This window comes from Neoarius graeffei, chromosome 6 (assembly GCF_027579695.1).
Source record: "Neoarius graeffei isolate fNeoGra1 chromosome 6, fNeoGra1.pri, whole genome shotgun sequence".
Taxonomy (NCBI): domain Eukaryota; kingdom Metazoa; phylum Chordata; class Actinopteri; order Siluriformes; family Ariidae; genus Neoarius; species Neoarius graeffei.
Window position 1 is genome coordinate 25,158,696 of NC_083574.1, and position 20,485 is coordinate 25,179,180.

A 20,485-nucleotide genomic window follows, 5' to 3' on the forward strand; every position below is an offset into this window, starting at 1 on the left:
ATTTATATATATGGCCTTTGTGTGGAGTTTGCATGTTCTCCCCATGTCTGCGTGGGTTTCCTCCGGGTGCTCCGGTTTTCCCCCACGGTCCAAAAACATGTAGGTTAAGTTAATTGGTGGCTCTAAATTGACCGTAGGTGTGAATGTGAATGGTTGTTTGTCTCTGTGTTAGCCCTGCAATAACCTGGCAACTTGTCCAGAGTGTACCCCGCCTCTCGCCTATAGTCAGCTGGGACAGGCTCCAGCTTGCCTGTGACCCTGTAGAACAGGATAAGCGGCTACAGATAATATATATATATATATGGTGAGTGGCAAAGTCAGTACACCTGTTCCCAATTAACGTTGTGTCTGTGCGCTTTGCAGTAACTGCAGAGAGTAGAAAAGGAGGGAGAGAGCGAAGGGAGGAGATCTCTCCCAACCAGAGCGCGTGTGTGTAAAAAGCTGAAAAGCAAGGAAAACGTTGAAAATAAAAAGTCTGTGTGAACAGCACTTCCCGCCTGCCGCGCTTCAGTATGCAGGTTAAGTTAATTGCTGGCTCTAAATTGACCATAGGTGTGAATGTGAGGGATTTACTTCAGGGATTTACTACAGTGTATATTTTAATATGCTTTTGATGGTCTAGAGGGGACAAAAGAAGACTTGTTAAGGTCCAGGTGTGTGTGTGCGCGCGCAAGCTGCACACTGGAGTGAGAGAGTTTGTTTTATTCTGAGAAATTTGTAAGGGATGTAAAATTGTTTGTAAGTTTTCTCATGACTGTACTGTGTATTTACCAGTGAGTTATTGCATTTTACTGGAAAACGTCTTGATCTGTGTAGCTTAACAAATGAAGTTATTTGGGTTTTGTATTTTTTAATTTTCTTTATTTAAAGATGGCCACTACTGTTGTCCGGTGTCCACATCACCTAGTTTGTTTAGTTTATTTTCTTGCATAGTTTGAGACTGGAAGTTAAGTGCAGAATGAGAGGAAAATACTATATTGTTTTTTTTCACACTGAATTGTGCCAAACACTGAAAAGTATAAAGTTGTTTTTATTTTGTAAATGCAGCCTTGTCCTTCCTGACCTGGCCACATACATTTGCATAATTGCGTCACCAACATGGCTGCTTCAGTGTGTTGGTATGCATTGTGTTCTCTTATTAGTGTGCTTGCAAAAGCACACTATTGTTCTTAAGTTTTAGTTTTATTATTATTAGTGTGCTTGCAAAGTGAGCACACAATTGTTCTCCGATCGTTTATTATTATTAGTGTGCTTGCAAAGCGAGCACACTATTGTTCTCTGACGCGTTTATTAGTGTGCTCGCAAAGCGAGCACACTATTGTTCTCCGACACATTTATTATTATTATTGAACTAATTTTAATTCTTTTCCACTCACTTTTTTGAGCCGCTACTCCTCCCGGGGCATTCGAGTTAGAGACGCCGTTCCACTTCTCACTTTTCCGGCCTGTACTGCAGATGTGTGCTTGTAATACAGCTTTTCGATACGCCTTGTCGTTCTCCCGTAATTCGCGTTTTTCGAAAAAAAAAATTTCCCCATTGAAATGAATGGGCACTCGCCACAAAAAGCAGATTTTTCCTTCGGGAGGCCAAACCGTAAAGTGTAAAGTCATGAAACTTGGTACACTGATAGAGGAGTAGACCCTGATTGATTTCGTCAAGTTTCATGTTGGTAAGTCTCACGCTCCAGCACCACCAACTGATCACATTCTTACATGCGTTCATGCACGTAACTTTTGGTCCGTATGTCCGATTTTCATAAATCTGGTGCCGTTGGAATCCTTGGAGCTAGACGATTCCAGCGCAGCCTATGACGTCATTTCCTCCTCATTAGATTTTCCGCCATTTTGAATTTTGTCCAACGTGAGTGAAGAGTGACCCTGGCCGCATGTTTTGTCCGATCATCACGAAACTTGGCACACATGATCTCCAGTCCATGCCTAATGAATCCTATTCATTTCGCTCTCATATGTCGCGGCATTCGCCCATGGCAGCCAATCAAATTCGATGGCGGAGCCACCAAACAGGAAGTGAGCTGATATCATGGAAATGCTTTGACGTATCAAGACCATATTGAGTGGCATGACTTTCGACACCATCCAAAGTACCCTCATCAAATATGGTGTCATTTGGCCACTAGGGGGCGTCACAATTAGCAAAAACACATTTTGGCTCGTATCTCAAACACTTCGACCTATTAAGACCATATTTGTTGACATGCCTTTCGGCACCAGTTCATGTACCCTCATCAAATTTGGTGTCATTTGGCCACTAGGGGGTGCCACAATGAGCAAAAACGTGTTTTGGGTCATCTCTTTATGGATTTAGAATTGCATCTAAATTTCGATGTTAATGACACTCTGGGATGTCCCTGTAAAGAACGTAGCCAGCCTGTCATCTCCGTATGAGAATCCGCGTTGTGTCTTAGCCAAACTTTCGCGTGTTTACACAAAACTTATCGTCTGGGCGTGTGGTCGCCTCTCTTGCCAGGTCGCCATGGCGGCACACCTGAGCAAGCACACTTTCACATTTTCTCCGGAAATGCATTCTAGTTATTATTCAGCTTCTTTTTATTCTTTTCCCCCCACTTTTTTGAGCCGCTACTCCTCCCGGGGCATTCGAGTTAGAGACGCCGTTCCACTTCTCCGGCCTGTGGTGCAGATGTGTGCTTGTATACAGCTTTTCGATACGCCTTGTCGTTCTCCCGTAATTTGCGTTTTTTAAAAATTTTCCCCATTGAAATGAATGGGCGCTTGACGCAAAAACCAGATTTTTCCTTCGGGAGACCAAACCGTAAGGTGTAAAGTCATGAAATGTGGTACACTGATAGAGGAGTGGACCCTGATTGATTTCATCAAGTTTCATGTTGGCACATCTCATGCTCTAGCGCCACCAACTGATCAAAGTCTTCCATGCGTTCATGCACGTAACTTTTGATCCGTATGTCCGATTTTCATAAGTCTGGTAACGTTGGAATCCTTGGATCTAGACAATTCCAACGCACCCTATGACATTTTCCGCCATTTTGAATTTTGTCCAAAGTAAGAGTGAAGTGGCCCTGGCCGCATGTTTTGTCTGATCATCACGAAACATGGCACACATGACCTCCAGTCCATGCCTAATAAATCATAATCGTTTCTCTCTCATACGTCGCAGCATTCGCCCGTGGCAGCCAATCAAAATTGATGGCAGAGGAAGTAAGCTCATATCTTGGAAACGCTCCGATGTATCAAGGCCATATTTAGTGACATGACTCTGGACACCATCCGAAGGACCCTCATCAAATATGGTGTCATTTGGCCACTAGGGGGTGTCACAATTAGCAGTAACGTGTTTTGGCTCATATCTCAGCAACGCTTTGACGTATCAAGACCATATTTGTTGAGATGACTTTTGGCACCAGTTCATGTGCCCTCATCAAATTTGGTCTCATTTGGCCACTAGGGGGCGCCACAATGAGCCAAAACGTGTTTTGGGTCACATCTCTTTACGGATTTAGAAGTACATCTAAATCAGAGGTCACCAAACTTTTTGCTCTGGGGGCCACACTGTCGTTCCTGACTGTGATGGGGGGCCGGGGTCGGGTCAGCTATATAACATAGAATTGTATGACCCAGACAAATATGACCACCAGCAGGCCTCATTGTGTAGTAGAGATTACTAGCCTGGCACAGCCATCCCCACTACTATATCCACACTACTAGATCAACACTTAATTCCTGGCACATATTTGTTTATCTTTACTAGTGGTTTGCAAAAGTAGTAATCGAGATCTTCACACTTGGTTTTAATTTGAAATACCACAGATATTCCGTTTATTTATTTTCTAATAAAAATAACATCAAAGCTGTCAAGGTAAGAAACATCTGCCTAGTTGAGGTGATTAACACTGGCAAAGGTGAGTGGAAAATTATAAATTGTAGGTAGGCCTGTTGATATTATTAATAATAATTGTGTGCAGCACTTAATAAAGGTCAAATAAATAGGCCTATAAAATAAATACATAAAAAAACAGTGAAATTATAATATGAGCAGTAGATCAATAGATCACAGCAGTTGTGCTGTGTCCTGCACGTCATTGCTCTCATCCATGGCCAAAGCAAAAAAACTCGAATTCTGACGCTTTCTCATTCAGCTGGTCATATACGTTGTCCCCCAAATCTTCAGTTCGCCTGGTCATAGTAGGTGCAGAGAGACTCACCGCGTTGAGCGCATCCTACTTGTCGGGACACACCTCCTCGGCCACAGCAAGCATGCATACTTTAACAAAGTCCTCATCAGTAAACGGCTTTCCATGGGTAGCTAGTAGGTGAGCTACCTTATAGCTAGCTCGGACAGCAGCCTGGTTGATCTGGGTTTGGCGAAGGAATACATTCTGTTGTGCAGCCAGTCCGCATTTCATCCTCCGAATCCTGTCTTCTCTTGTTTTCCCTTGCAAACTAGCATACTCTTTGTGGCGGGTTTCGTAGTGACGACGCAGATTATATTCTTTGAAAACCGACACACTTTCTTTACATACAAGACAAACTGCACGGTCCTTACACTGAACGAAAAAATAATCGGTGGTCCACTGTTGTTTAAAAACTCTGCACTCTCTGTCAGCTTTTCGCTTACCGCTAGCCATTTTACTGTCCTGAACACTGACAGTTCTCTGCACATGCGCTGCCTGTCACTGTTTGATCGCGAGCATATGACGAAAATTCGGAAAATATGAATAGTTCATTTTATAACTATCAATTTTAATTGATAAAATCAACAAAATACAAGATGCAGACGTTATTATTTGTCAAAAAGCAATTTAAAAAAAAAATAGGCCATGACCACTTTTGGGGATTGCCTCATAGGGCTGGTTCAAGTGGTGGGGGGCAGAGGGGCTGGGGGGCCGGTCAAAGGGGGGTGGCGGGCCGTAGTTGGCCCGCGGGCCGTAGTTGGCCCGCGGGCCGTAGTTTGGTGACCCCTGATCTAAATCTTCAAGTTAGTGATGCTCTGGGATGTCCCTGTAAGAACCTTGCCAGCCTGTCATCTCTGGATGAGAATCCGCCTTGTGTCTTGGCCAAACTTTTGCGCGTTGACACAAAACTTGTGTGGGCGTGCAGTCACCTCTCTTGCCGGGTCGCCATGGCGGCGCACCTGAGCAAGCACACTTTCGCATTTTCTCCGGAAATGCATTCTATTATTAGTGTGCTTGCAAAGCGAGCACAATATTGTTCTCCGATCGTTTATTATTATTAATCATATTTTTATTCTTTTCCACCCACTTTTTTGAGCTGCGACTCCTCCCGGAGCATTCAAGGTAGAGACGCCGTTCCACTTCTCACTTGTCTGGCCTGTAGTGCAGATGTGTGCTTGTATACAGCTTTTTGATATGCCTTGTCGTTCTCCCGTAATTCGCGTTTTACGAAAAAATTTTTCCCCATTGAAATGAATGGGTGCTCGACGCAAAAAACAGATTTTTTCCTTCGGGAGGCCAAACCGTAAGGTGTAAAGTCATGAAACGTGGTACACTGACAGAGGAGTGGACCCTGATTGATTTCATCAAGTTTCATGTTGGTGCGTCTCACGCTCTAGCGCCACCAACTGATCAAATTCTTCCATGCGTTCATGCACGTAACTTTTGATCTGTATGTCCGATTTTCATAAGTCTGGTACTGACGGAATCCTTGGAGCTAGACGAGTCCAACGCACCCTATGACATCATTTTCTGCCTGATTAGATTTTTCCGGCATTTTGAATTTTGTCCAAAGTGAAGGTAGAGTGACCCTGGCCACATGTTTTGTCCAATCATCACGAAACTTGCCACACATGATCTCCAGTCCATGCCTAATGAATGTTATTGGTTTCGCTCTCATATATCGAAGCGTTCGCCCATGGCAGCCGATCAAATTCGATGGCGAAGCCACCAACCAGGAAGTGAGCTCATATCTCGGAAACGCTTTGACGTCTGAAGACCATATTTAGTGGCATGACTTTGGACACCATCCAAAGTACCCTCATCAGATGTGATATCATTTGGCCACTAGGGGGCGTCACAATTAGCAGAAACGTATTTTGGCTCATATCTCAGAAACGCTTTGATGTATCAAGACCATATTTGTTGATGACTTTCGGCACCAGTTCATGTACCCTCATCAAATCTGGTCTCATTTGGCCACTATGGGGCGCCACAATGAGCAAAAACATGTGGCCAAACTTTCGTGTGTTGACACAAAACTTGTTGTATGGGCGTGCGGTCGCCTCTCTTGCCATGTCGGCGCACCTGAGCAAGCACACTTTCGCATTTTCTCCGGAAATGCATTCTAGTTAGGAGCAATTCCAGCGTTATGGATGTGACACTTGAACTCAAAATGGCAACAAATGACCCAGTGCATGTTTTATTGTCTCCCAGTATTTTAACAGGTGTTGCATATTTTAAGGCTGTACCATACTGGAGAAGTGATAGAACAAGAACAATTCCCATAGTACATCTAGGGCATGCCAGAAAATGCCAATAAAAGATGCGTTATGGATGTGACAGAAAAAGTATCACTTTTCTTGGGTGACTGTACATTTTTATCAAACTCTGTGAAATTGTAAACCTAATGTCGAAATGGAGAGATCCATTTGATAGAGGGGTCCAAGGTGAATATTAAAAAATCTTTGTTTAAAATATTTTTTATTTCATGCAGAGTTTCGGAAGGAAAAGTCAGCGTTATGGATGTGACGCGTCTGAAATAGACATGGCATATGTTTAGAAAATCAGCAATTTAACCACCATAACCCTTTGAAAAACTCTCTAAATATCAGCTAAAACTATCAAAGTTCTTAAATAATATTTAGGATGGCTATTGTTTTGCTGTTTTGTGGATTTTAGCATACATTTCTGTGGCTTGTGGCAATAATATAGAATTGTACATGATCAAAGTTGATTTTAGCTTGGGGTTTACATTATAAGAAAGACTGACAGTGACATATTAGGTTGGTTACAAATTGGTTCAACTTATTCACATCTGTAAAATACAGGCCTAGGTGATATCTCTGGGAGTGGTTTTGATGTATTACATGTTGCTTTATTTTTGCATGGTGAGATTGACATTTACATGGAATTGCCCTTATTATTATTCATTTTCACCCGTTTTTTGGATCCACTACTCCTCCTAGGGCTTTTGAGATAGAGACACCATTCCAACGCTGAAACATAGGGCCTGATCTGGAATGATGTGCTTGTTCAAATGGTTGCACTACCCCTTGTCGTTCGTCCGGTATTCCCGTTTTTCAGTAAAATTTCGTGCCATTGAAATGAATGGGAGTGATGACATCATAAGGCGCTCCCCCACTCTAGATGTTAGAGCATGCGCAGCAGCAAAAAACCTAATTAAAACTGCGATTTTACAGCCAAAATCCATGTTTTAAACCCTGTACAACCACTGAATTAAATTGAAAAACATATAAAAGGGTGGATAGGAGATTTCGCTGTGCGAAGCACAGTGAAATCTCCCTTCAAACTGCTGTGAAAGCAGGGCTGAGCCGTGACGCAGACAGAGCGCGCAGGCAGCCATTTGCCGGCATTTTTAAAATCACTGCTGTCCTGTCGCTACATTCTTCATCTGTATAATCTTTGTCTAGTCTCAAAAAGTAAAATAATCCACACTGGCTGTTAAAAACTTCATTTATTGGTTAAAACTTTTGTTATTACAACTCCAGGAGCAGTTCACTCACCAGACATTCAAAACATTCTTCCATGTCTCGGTTAGGGAAACAGATGGACTCTTCCACTAGGCGGGAAAATAGAGGGGTGTCCCGGGTTCTTTGTGGAGCAGTCCATTGTGACCATTCTGACGGGGGTGTTTTCAGGGTAATAACTTAAAAGCCATTTGGAGGGTTCAATAAGGTATTTTTGTGCATGTCAGCAGGCCCGCCGACAGGGGGGGACAAACGGGTATGTTGTCCCGGGCCCAGGAATGGGGGGGGGGGCCCAGAACTGGGCTCTCATGAAGTTGCGATTATTTTATTTCCTTTCAAAATGTGTTGATTTGGGGGAGAAATGTGCTATATTTGCATTCAATAAATGATTTCTAGATCTTTTGCCTTTATTGTCTTTGAAAAAGGCATCAGTAACCCCCTACCACCCCAATGCAAAAATGGTTTGGTCGGACTCTTTCAGCCCGTCCCTTCTGTGTGTGTGTGTGAGAGAGCGAGCAGCCTTTCCCCCAACCTGCGCGCTGCGAGCAGAGCGTCACAGGATTTTCTCAGTGCGCTCCCTCCAAACAACGGGGATTTACACGAAAACGGAAGGAGATATTCACAAAATTCTTTCACAGTGAGCGCCACAAGGCTCTCCTGAACACGCTGATGTAATGTTTTTGTCTGTAGTGTAAAAAAATGAGGTCACTAGAACGAGTTAAAAACGAGTGACTTTTCTGCCAAGTTTATAATGGCAGTCTATGGGGCTGCGCGGCTGTCCACTCCTCACTTTCAGGCTTCTCATTCAAAAACTGCAAGTCCTATCGTGTAGGTAGACACATTGTGTGAATCAGGACAAGTGTGGCTACTACTTTTGAGAAAATTGTGTGTGGAGTGAAAATTGGGGCTGAAAACACAGTTTAAATGAGAAAGTTTGAGCTATTTTTCCAAGCTCTCTACACTCTAACTTAACGAGCTCCACTGGTGTGTAACGCAATAGACATCCATTATAAAGCCGGACTTTCTCAGGCTTTATAAGTGGGAGGAGGGGTGGAGACGCGGGGGGGGGAGCATGGCGAGGGCGGGCATGTTTCTTTTCAAAATATGGCTTGCGGGAACCGTTATTCCAAAATCTCATACCCCACCTTTAAGGGGAAAAAAACGCTTCGACAATCAGCGTGCGTGCCATTTGCCAACATGCACAAGTCAGGAGCACAGAAAAGAAAAGAGAGGAAGAAACCAAGAGACTCAGGGGCTCACTGCATAAATATTTTTAAAAAGATTCGGATGATGCAGCAGGTACTAGCAAAGGCAGTGGGGCAGCTGAGCCAGGTAAGACACAGCCAACTTTTTCCAGCCCCGTAAAGTAACCCCAACCAAGGCACGCACGGCACGCAATTAATGTTACAAACGAGGGGAGAGCAAGTCACACTGAACACCATATCAAACGCACAGGGCATTGAATCATTTCATAACCACAACGGCTTAATAACATTGTGTTTCATATATCTGATTGAAGGTAAGAATATGCACATTAGCCCGCAGTCATATCCCGCCGTTTCTCGAGCGGTGTGTTGTTCTCTGCTTTTCACACTGGATAGTACGCACGCACAGTATACTATGTTCGCCCCCAGCCCTGCCCGAAATCCCCTGTCCATCGCTGCTCCTTCAAGAGCACCCCAATCACGTGAGTAGAGACTGGGATAAGAGAGGTGGGTGGGTGGGTGTGTGGGTTGGCCCGGGGGGGGGGCATTCAGAGCATTTTGTCCCGGGCCCAGCCAAAGCTGTCAGCGGCCCTGCATGTCAGTTATTGTATGTATTTTATAGAACAGGGGTCGGCAACCCTAGGCACGCGTGCCACAACTGGCACGCCGAGGAATTTCCAGTGGCACACTGACAATGATACACAAACCTAATTATTCAACACATTAAAAATGTTCAAACGTCATCTTGAACTGTCATTGGCTGTTGCATGGCGAGCCTGCTCTTTTAGCATGACTATGCAACAATATAGCGCCCCCCTCCCAGTGTTGCCAGATACTGCTGACGTTTTCCAGCCCAAAATATGTTCAAAATCCACCAAAATGCACTTAAAACCGCCCAATCTGGCAACACTTCCCCTTCCCCATATTTCTCATGAGACGGGCCCACTTGATGCAGCAGTTGCGCTAAGATGGCAAAGAAGCCAACAGTTCGGGCTTTCCTCTCCTCGTGGACCAAAGAATATGGGTTCGTTTCTCAGAGGGATCGTGCTGTGTGCACGTTGTGTTTTGAAAGTGTTGTGTGTTGAACATCCAGTGTTAAACACCATTTCGAGGCAAAGCACAAAAAGGCAGATAGGGACGAATCAATCCCATGCACAGTGTGCAGATATGGGAAGCAAGCCCACACTTAAAGTCTTTGCCTCAGCTAAAAACAATGCCACTGAAGCTAGCTATATAATTTCTCACTGCATAGCTAAACATGGAAAGCCATTCATAGACGGTGAATACATTAAAAGTGCCCTTCAACCAAAAATGTTTAATACTGGCTCTTTTTGAAATACCATAGTTCACTCCACGTTGCATATGCATGCTGCATGTGAAAATGTAATTCTACTCCCATTCCCTGTATTAGCTTATGAAAGAAAATAGTCGGAAAAACGAGCGAATCTGAAAAAGCCCTACATACTTGCGTCACTTCAAAAATTAGTATTCATGGCCTCGCCCACCTTGGCTTGCAACCGCCCACAAGAAGAAAGTTCGGATTTAAGCGCGAGGAGAGATAGCAGAGCCCATCTCGTCAGTAGCTAAAGAAGAGGACCTAACAACAAATTGAAAACATGGCTGAACAAGTTCGTGCCTGTGTTATTTGTGGCAGTAACACATCAACGTTGCATGTTTGGGGAGACTGGGACCTCCCCTGTGCGAGTTATGAGCGTTCAAAGTTGGGCTGGAGCCACCGACAGAAACGAAACCTAAACGGAGCACCACGGCTCGCCTTGGGGCAAATTACGTCCCGAGGTGCGGGGCTAGCCCGCCCTGGCAGTGCTAGTTCGTTGGGGAGAGGGCAGAGGTCGCTGGCTGCCAATTTGGGGAGGCTGGGACCTCCCCTGCCCGAGTTACGAGCGTCCAAAGTCGGGCTGGAGCCACCGACAGAAACGAAACCTAAGCGGAGCAACGTTGCAAGATAGAAGAGGTGAAGAAGAAATGGTTGGAATTTATCTTTGGAACACCACCAGCGAAGTATAATGCAGCGTTAGTACTGTGTTCTGATCATTTCAACCACAGTGACTTTTCAAACTTCGGTGCCTTCAGTAGTGGTTTTGCTTCAAGGTTGTTTTTAAGACTTGGATCTGTAGTCAAGACGATCGACCACCAGCTCACAAGCTGTAAGTAAAACATGAACTTTTTGTTCGAAGGTTTTTGTTACAAAATAGTATGTTCATATTCTCCACGTTAGCATGCATGACATGGTCACAAGCTAGGCAGGGATGAGAGTTTTCTGCTTTTCGGTGGATTTCCGCTTTTTCTGAGTAAAAAAATTACCTTTTTATATTATGCCAAATCCGTTGAATTTTTTTTCTTAATTTCGGGGGGTTGGGGTGTGTTCCTTCATGCTGTTCAAACTTTATTAACTCCAATGATGTTTAAACATTATTTGTAAGTCGCCATCTTTAGTCTCGTTTAAATCTCGTTGAATGTGATGTAAAATTCGTGTTATCTACATTGTTATTGGTCAAAACATCGATGTCGAGACCGTAATAGCCAATCAAAACAGTTTTTACAAAGACACCCACATCCGCTTGTTCTGACCCACTGGAGGGAGCATCACAGTGCTGTTAGCCAATCAGAGGTAACATGTTTACATGTCATGAATATTAATGAGTAAGAGCTGAAATCCTGTCATTCTCCCGCCACCCACTCCTCCACCAAACTAGAACAGCCTGAAACAGGAGAACCACAGCATTTTTTTCACCAAAACCGGCTCACGGCATTCATTCATACTAGAGACCACCACACAATTAATGAAAAAACGATGCAATGAGACCTTTAAAGAGGCCTTTCTCTCCAGCTAGGATAGTCTTTTTGAGGGGCTGCCAAATAAAGAGACAATAAAATCAAGAATAAAAGACATGCCCGTATCAGCCAGAACTGTTGAGCGACGAATTGGTGAAATGGCAGAAAACGTAAGGGTGCAGCAAACACCTGGCATAAAGTGGGTTAAAGTGTGTGAGGTTAATGGCATAAAACAAGTGTGATGGTGTTTTACATTTGCTCAATGCATTAAATATCCATATCCGTCTAAAATGTGTGGTGTCTAATTACACATAGTTAACAACACCTATTTGAATGGCACACTAACAAGAAAATTTTTAATTGGCACTACATGGCAAAAAGGTTGCCGACCCGTTATAGAATGTGAGAGAATGTGGCTTCATTTGAGCAAGCACACTCCAGCAGTTTCTGCAGAGGAAATGCAATCTGTAAAACCTCTGAATTATGCAATTATTATTCCGTTTCACCCATTTTTTTTGATCCACTACTCTTCCTAGGGCTTTCGAGATAGACACCGTTCCAACACTGAAATGTAGGGCCCGATCTGGAATGGTGTGCTTGTTAAAATGGTTGCACTACCCTTGTCGTTCGTTCAGTATTCCCGTTTTTCGGCAAAATTCCGTGCCATTGAAATGAATGGGTAGAACTTTGGAGTGATGACGTCATAAGGAGCTCCCCCACTCTAGAACGGGAGCAGCAGAAAAAAAAATTAAAACTGCGATTTTACAGCCAAAATCCATGTTTTAAACCCTGTAAAACCTCTGAATTAAACTGAAAAACATAAAAGGGTGGAGAGGAGATTTCACTGCGCGAAGCACAGTGAAATCTCCCTTCAAAACGATGTGAGTGTCACGGGCTGAGCCATGACGCTGACATAGCACGTAGGCAGCCATTTGCCGGCATTTTTAAATCACTGCTGTCCTGTCGCTATTCTCATTGCCACCACCATATGTACTGTTTAAGATCTCTTTCATATTGTCATTAATCACCATTTGCCATAGATTAATTACGCAGGGCCAAACTTAGTGTTTAGAGTGCAGGAAAAGGCCTACCGGCACTTCTAGATGGCTATTGTTTGTGCATCTGACTCATTCAAAATATTCACTTGAAACATTCAATTGAAACATTTTCATCTTTCATCTGTATAATCTTTGTCTAGTATCAAAAAGTAAAATAATTCACATTGGCTGTTAAAAACTTCATTTATTGGTTAAAACTTTTGTTATGAAAACTCTGGTAGCAATTCACTCACCAAGCATTCAAAACGTTCTTCCGTGTCTCGTTTGGGGAAACAGATGGACTGTTCCACTGGGGGGGGGGGGGGGGGGGGGAATAGAGGGGTTTCCCGGGTTCTTTGTGGGGCAGCCCATTGTGATAGGGGTGTTTTAGGAGTAATGACTTAAAAGCCATTTGGAAGGTTCAATAAGGTGTTTTTGTGCATGTCAGTTAATGTATGTATGTTTGTGTTATGTTTTATTATTTGGTAATAATTATGTTGTTTAGTTAATTGATTATTTTTGACAGTGGGGCTATCCAGTGGGTGGGGCTACAGTTAGCAATGCTTTATATTAGGCCCAAGAGCCTCAGTAGGTGAGGATTGGTGGTGAAGTGAACGTGTTTTGTTAATTGAAGTTGCTCTTGATAGTAGTTCAGGGTCTGAGGACTTAGCCTGGCTATTTATGCTTGTTTATTTTCATTTTGTACAGTTTTTATTTTTTCATGCATGCTTGTCACTGTAAATATTTGAACATTGGTAAAAAAAAGAGAAATAGAAAAAAATAAACAAAGCCTTTTCGTTGAAAACTATTTGGTCTCCTCCATCTTTTCCACTGCTGGGGCTATCCTGCCACAAAGAGACTTTGAGCCAGAGAAGGAAAAGCTGTTGGCCAAAGCCATTTAAATCAAGGATTTCAGAGCGCGAAAACACATTCTCATATCTTAACCCTTTACTGTCGCTGGCAACACTTGAGCAAGCACACTCCAGCAGTTTCTGCAGAGGAAATGCAATCTAGTTGTTATTATTATTATTATTATTATTATTCCGTTTCACCCGTTTTTTGGATCCACTACTGCTCCTAGGGCTTTTGAGATAGACACCGTTCCAACGCTGAAACGTAGGGCCCGATCTGGAATGGTGTGCTTGTTAAAATGGTTGCACTACCCCTTGTCGTTCGTTCAGTATTCCTGTTTTTCGGCAAAATTCCGTGCCATTGAAATGTAGAGAGAGAGACGCACACACAGAGAGAGAAGCGGAGAATGTGGCTTCATTTGAGCAAGCACACTCCAGCAGTTTCTGCAGAGGAAATGCAATCTAGTTTTGTTTGTTAATTCAGTTCATTGCTGTGATACTCAAATCTCTTTCATCAGAGAAGAGCTCCTGAACATTGGGGGAACAACTCCAATGGACTTATCAACTTTTCTGGTGTCTTCCTTGGAATTATTGGATATTCTGGTCAAAGGTGTGCTCACCTTTTGCTCACTCAGCAAGACACCGGAGGAGAGGAAAACACACTGGTGTGCTTGTGCGTCTCCGTTGGCGCGGACTTTGCAGTCCACTACCTGTGATATTTCTCTCCAATGTGTGGTCATTGTGCAACAAACTGGACAAACTCCAGCTGCTGGTAAGGAGAAACAGGGACTTTCATTCATTTTCTGTTTTATGCTTCACAGAGACATGGCTATGCAGACTCATTCTGGACTATGCGCTGCAGCTGGCCAGCTTCCAACTTTTCAGAGTGGACCGTAACACGGATCTCTCCAGTAAAATAAAGGGTGGTGGAATCTGTTTTTATGTCAACAGCGGCTGGTGCAGTGATGTGACAGTGATCCTGCAACACTGTTCTCCCAATCTGGAATCATTTATCATTAATTGTAAACCCTTCTACTCCCCCTATGAGTTCACTTCATTCATTCTGGTTGGTGTTTACATTCCACCACAGGCCAATGTGCAGAATGCACAGTGCATGCTGGCCGATCAGTGTGGCGTAGACTAACCCGGACTCTCTAGTTATTGTTCTCAGTGACTTTAGCAAAGGTAACCTCCAAAATACTACCAAAATACAAGCAGTTTATTAAATGAGAGAATATCTTAGATCACTGCTACACTACAGCAGGGCTCGAAATTCGCAGTGGTCCAGTCGCCCAAGGCGACTTAATTTGTCATTTGGCGGGTAATTCCTGTCACTAGCCAGCCCGGCTGGCTAGTTGAAAATAAAAAATATATATGAAGCGAAGATTCAGACTAGGGCTGTGCGATATATCGAATATACTCAATATATCCATGGATTAAAGCAAAAAAAAATCATCTGACTGAAAAAAAAAAGCTCCATGTCGTTGGCCCCTACCACGTCAGCGATGCGTCAAATTTTAAACGCCATGTTGTCCATTATCCCCTAGGCCCCTACTTATAGTACATTTACATAATTTTAACAATGACTAAAGCTAAGGCAAGACTTGACCATTGTCATTACTGGCTAACTTGATGTTTCATCATGAATTTCAGCACAAAGTGCAAATTTATTTCAACAATACTTTAGTAATGCACAGCAGTGGTTAAAGGGATAGTTCGGGATTTTTGACATGAATCTGTATGGCATCCCCATCAATAGTGTCGTGCAAATACACTGACTTACCCCTGACAGCATCCTGTGAGTCCAGTTCTTGTCTAGTTTTGGTCCAGACGAAAGTAGTCCGGCAAGTTTGTTGGGGTCACGAAAGTAAAATGTTTTTCGTCTCAAAACAGTATGTGTTCAAAAAAGTGATATTTGCATCACAAAACCGTTGCCAAATAAAAAGTCAGACCTCGAAATCGCTTGGCACTATTTTCTCTCCCTTCTTATCACTGCGCGCTGCTGGCTTCATCCAGCTGTGGCTCCAGCTTCAAGGATAAGCTGGAGCCGCATAAGTAGGAGTCCCGGCGGGTGGTTTGTATTCGATTCGCTTATATCCCGACCTTGTCAGCTGTCAGATTTATGTTCATGGACCCGGTAAGCTGGTAAATAATTTTTTTTTTTTCTTTACTAAATTCTAACAGAAAACGAGAGCGCCCGAAAGGGAAAACCGAGCTGAGCTGCCTCACGGCTGTAATGCAAATTGCTTTCCTCCTCAGTATACAAGTGCGCTTCCATGGCAGGGAAAAAGAAACTACCACTGCTGCCTATGTAGTGCCCTATTTATACAAATAGGAGTCATTCAGGATTCAGCCATGTTTTTGCTCCGTGTCATGGCTGAATCCTGAATGACTCCTATTTGTATAAATAGGGCACTACATAGGCAGCAGTGGTAGTTTCTTTTTCCCTGCCATGGAAGCGCACTTGTATACTGAGGAGGAAAGCAATTTGCATTACAGCCGTGAGGCAGCTCGGCTCGGTTTTCCCTTTCCGGCGCTCTCGTTTTCTGTTAGAATTTGGTAAAGAAAAAATATATATATATTATTTACCAGCTTACCGGGTCCATGCTTTCAAAAGGGTGGAACAGAAAGAAAAATAAGAAAATCTGTTGAAATAAAGCCAGGAAACAAGAAAAGTAAAGTGAAAGTTCACTTTTTCTGCTTCTTTGCAGTGAAGCCAAAGGCATCTAGTTTGGCAACACCTGATGCCTGTTTTTGTTTCTTTTTCCTTGGCACAGCAGCAGGAGCTTGCCATTATCGCCCATCTCCACTTATTCTTTACCGTTTTGTCGATGTCTGACACATCTGTGCCTTCATTTAAAAGAAGCGCGTCCATGCTGGCAAAACTGAAAGTAATTTGATGCGCTCTAGTGATGGAAATCGAAGGGCCTATGTCCAGTGAAATATGGCCTTATTGTACTCGAGTTGGGGGGGGAGGCATCCCTCTTCTGAAATAAAAATCTCAAATCATCCCCCTTATAAAACAACCATCCCCCCATCACATCCCTTGGGCCATTTTACCAATTAATGTGGAAATTAGCCTACTATTATTTTAACAAATATCACTACCATTTCAACATTAGAGGCTTTGCGCAGTGATAGCCTACATGTAGCTGGATAAAAAAGACGCATATTTATTTATTCGGTTGCACCTCTCATTCACACCTATACGGAGGTTTCAGTCACTGAAAACAGCTACTTTTGCAAACTCTGGGCAGAGTGGAGATTTCTGAAAACTCCATCTTCAGACGCGTGTAAATCGGGAAAACGAAGCAACAGTGGGCGAGAGGGCGTGCGCGAATATAATGAGTCATAGGTGTGAATCTTTCACCAAATGCCAATTGTCCCGGCAGACCCATTGCAACAAGGTAGGCAGACTTGGCAATTGCCTAGGGCCCCAGCCCTCGAAGGGCCCCCGCTGCCGAACGACTGGTTATGTATTCAGTAGCAATGACAACTTTTTGAGCGCGGCAGCGCAGCAACTAATGACACTTGTTGAAATACCCTAGTTCCAAGGGGGGCCCCCTAATGCACAACAGCGCCTCCCTACATGCCTTGGCCGAAAAGTGCAATGACAGTCTGTTGTCAACCCCTCAATGCCCATCTCTGTCCAGTCAAGTGGTTGCAGAGCTCCGCGGAAAAAAACAAAACAAAATCAAATATGAAGCGAAATTACCCCTCAGGGAGCCAGAAGAAAAGAGAAGAGGAAGACAGAAAAAAAACAAGACACTGGTAAGTGAGAATGTACACACACTCATTAATACCAAGCAGGTCAACAAGCAAATTTGGTAGCTAGCTTACGTTAATGGTAGTTATCTTGTAGACAGTGTTTATAACAGTAATGTAAACGTTGTCATGCACAACAGGCTTACAAACTTGCAAGGACTGGCCCGCAAGCAGCAGTTTTAGACATTTTGCCCATGATTCTAGTTGTGTATTCTTAAATTTTTATGTGTTTTTCTATACCTTTTGCACTTTTCTGTGTGTGCTGGTTCTTATTAAGATTCTTATTCATGTTTGTAATCATTTAATCACCATTTGAAGTTATTTCTACTTGTGTATATACTGTAAATATCTCGTCTCGTCTTCTTCTGCTTATCCGGGACTGGGTCGCGGAGGCAGCAGTCTAAGCATGGAAGCCCAAACTTCCCTTTCCCCAGACACCTCGGCCAGCTCCTCGGGAAGAACACCGAGGCGTTCCCAGGCCAGCCGAGAGACATAGTCCCTCCAGCGTGTCCTGGGTCTTCCCCGGGGCCTCCTCCTGGGGGGACATGCCTGGAACACCTCCCCAGGGAGGCGTCCAGGAGGCATCCGAAAAAGATGCCCGAGCCACCTCAGCTGGTTCCTCTCGATGTGGAGGAGCAGCGGCTCTACTCCGAGCTCCTCCCAAGTGACTGTGCTTCTCACCCTATCTCTAAGGGAGCGCCCAGCCACCCTGCGAAGGAAACTCATTTCGGCCGCTTGTATCCGCGATCTTGTTCTTTCTGTCATTACCCAAAGCTCATGACCATAGGTGAGAGTCGGAACGTAGATCGACCGGTAAATTGAGAGCTTCGCCTTTTGGCTCAGCTCCTTCACCACGACGGACCGGTAAAGCGACCGCATCACTGCGGAGGCTGCACCGATCTGCCTGTCGATCTCACGCTCCATCCTTCCCTCACTCGTGAACAAGATCCCGAGATACTTAAACTCCTCCACTTGAGGCAGGACTTCTCCACCAACCTGGAGAGGGCAAGCCACCCTTTTCCGGTCGAGAACCATGGCCTCGGACTTGGAGGTGCTGATTCTCATCCCAGCCGCTTCACACTCGACTGCAAACCGCCCCAGTGCATGCTGAAGGTCCTGGTTTGAAGAAGCCAACAGGACAACATCATCCGCAAAAAGCAGAGATGAAATCCTGTGGTTCCCAAACAGGATTCCTTCTGGCCCCTGGCTGCGCCTAGAAATTCTGTCCATAAAAATTATGAACAGAACCGGTGACAAAGGGCAGCCCTGCCGGAGTCCAACATGCACTGGGAACAGGTCTGACTTACTGCCGGCAATGCGAACCAGACTCCTGCTCCGTTCGTACAGGGACCGGACAGCCCTTAGCAAAGAGCCCCGAACCCCATACTCCCGAAGCACCCCCCACAGAATACCACGGGGGACACGGTCGAATGCCTTCTCCAGATCCACAAAGCACATGTGGACTGGTTGGGCAAACTCCCATGAACCCTCGAGCACCCTATGAAGGGTATAGAGCTGGTCCAGTGTTCCGCGACCAGGACGAAAACCGCATTGTTCCTCCTGGATCCGAGGTTCGACTATCGGTCGAATTCTCCTCTCCAGTACCCTGGAGTAAACTTTCCCTGGGAGGCTGAGAAGTGTGATTCCCCTATAATTGGAGCACACTCTCCGGTCCCCTTTCTTAAAAAGAGGGACCACCACCCCAGTCTGCCACTCCAGAGGCACTGTCCCCGACCGCCACGTGATGCTGCAGAGGCGTGTCAACCAAGACAGCCCCACAACATCCAGAGACTTGAGATACTCAGGGCGGATCTCATCCACCCCCGGTGCCTTGCCACCGAGGAGCTTGCAAACCACCTCAGTGACTTCGGCTTGGGTAATGGACGAGTCCACCTCTGAGTCATCAGCCTCAGTCTCCTCAGTGGAAGACATGACGGTGGGATTGAGGAGATCCTCAAAGTATTCCTTCCACCGCCCAACAATGTCCCCAGTCGAGGTCAACAGCTCCCCACCCGCACTGTAAACAGTGTTGGCAGAGTACTGCTTCCCCCTCCTGAGGCGCCGGACAGTTTGCCAGAATTTCTTCGAGGCCGACCGAAATACTGTAAATATTTCGTGTTATTTGCACATTTTATATTACTTTGTCTTATTTTCATATTTGATATATATAAAATGTGTGTGTGTGTTGGTTCTTATTAAGATTCTTATTCATGTTTGTAATCATTTAATCACCATTTGAAGTTATTTCTACTTGTGTATATACTGTAAATATTTTGTGTTATTTGCACATTTTATATTACTTTGTCTTATTTTCATATTTGATATATATAAAATGTGTGTGTATATTTTGTCTATTATTGTGTTTAATTGGGTTTGATAATTATTTATAATGTAAAGAGTTCATTTATTAAGTAAAAATCGTAAGAATGATTACAATATGTGTGATGTTTATTTATTAAGTCTTCAGTGGGTAGGCGGCCATAAGGCCTTTCGTCGAGGGGGGGATAATTATGGGCCCCAGATCCCCCTTTGCCTAGGGCCCCCAAATAGCTTGAAACGGGCCTGTGTCCCGGTTCTTCATGAAATCGCACGTGCATGCACAAATTCATTAGGTTAACTTTCAAATAACTGTTCTTGTGCACTTGCGACACCGGAGCCACTTTCCTGAATTTTGAGCTTCGGAGTATTCGCTTCTTTATCTATTTAATCAATGAATTTATTTGTCACATACATTAAATTACTAATGTAAAACATTAGTAGCCTATTTAAGCAATAGCTGTTTTCTCCACTGTTTTCCAACCTTTTGTGCTTAGTGAATGAGACACTTCATTACACTCCACTGACCGACTTCCAATTCCGGACTTTTTTGAAAATGTAAAATATAGGCCTACGCGATGTTTTTTTGGGACTTAATTCGCGTTGGTCCTTCACTATTAATTTTTGAGACTGATGAGGCACTAAATACTGTGGAATTATTTTCTCCTTACTATGAAGTTTGGCATCTTAAACAAGTATCAGGAAATCTTGCAGCCCGACTCTGCAGCCTCCAATGTTTAAGCGAACTGCTGAAACCATAATGTTTAAAGATTAAATCGTAGGCTAATCAAACCAAAGAAAAACACAGCCTTTCTAGAACATTGTCTGCCGAAGCCTGTTTAACCTACAAAAGGCTTAATA

The 20,485-nt window shown here is 44.0% G+C and overlaps 1 protein-coding gene across 11 annotated transcripts in view; it reads right to left on the reverse strand.

Moving 5' to 3' along the window:
• sema4ba (sema domain, immunoglobulin domain (Ig), transmembrane domain (TM) and short cytoplasmic domain, (semaphorin) 4Ba) overlaps window positions 1–20,485 on the reverse strand; it is a 520,834-nt gene that overhangs the window by 82,290 nt on the left and 418,059 nt on the right. The window contains exon 1 of one of the 11 annotated variants that reach the window (XM_060923500.1): window positions 7,694–7,743. The exons of the other annotated variants lie outside the window; for them this stretch is intronic. Within the exon in view, the coding sequence (XP_060779483.1) occupies window positions 7,694–7,700 (7 nt within the window). The 5' untranslated portion in view covers window positions 7,701–7,743. Of the gene's footprint in view, window positions 1–7,693; window positions 7,744–20,485 lie in introns of those variants that run through there. 11 annotated transcript variants of the gene reach the window in all.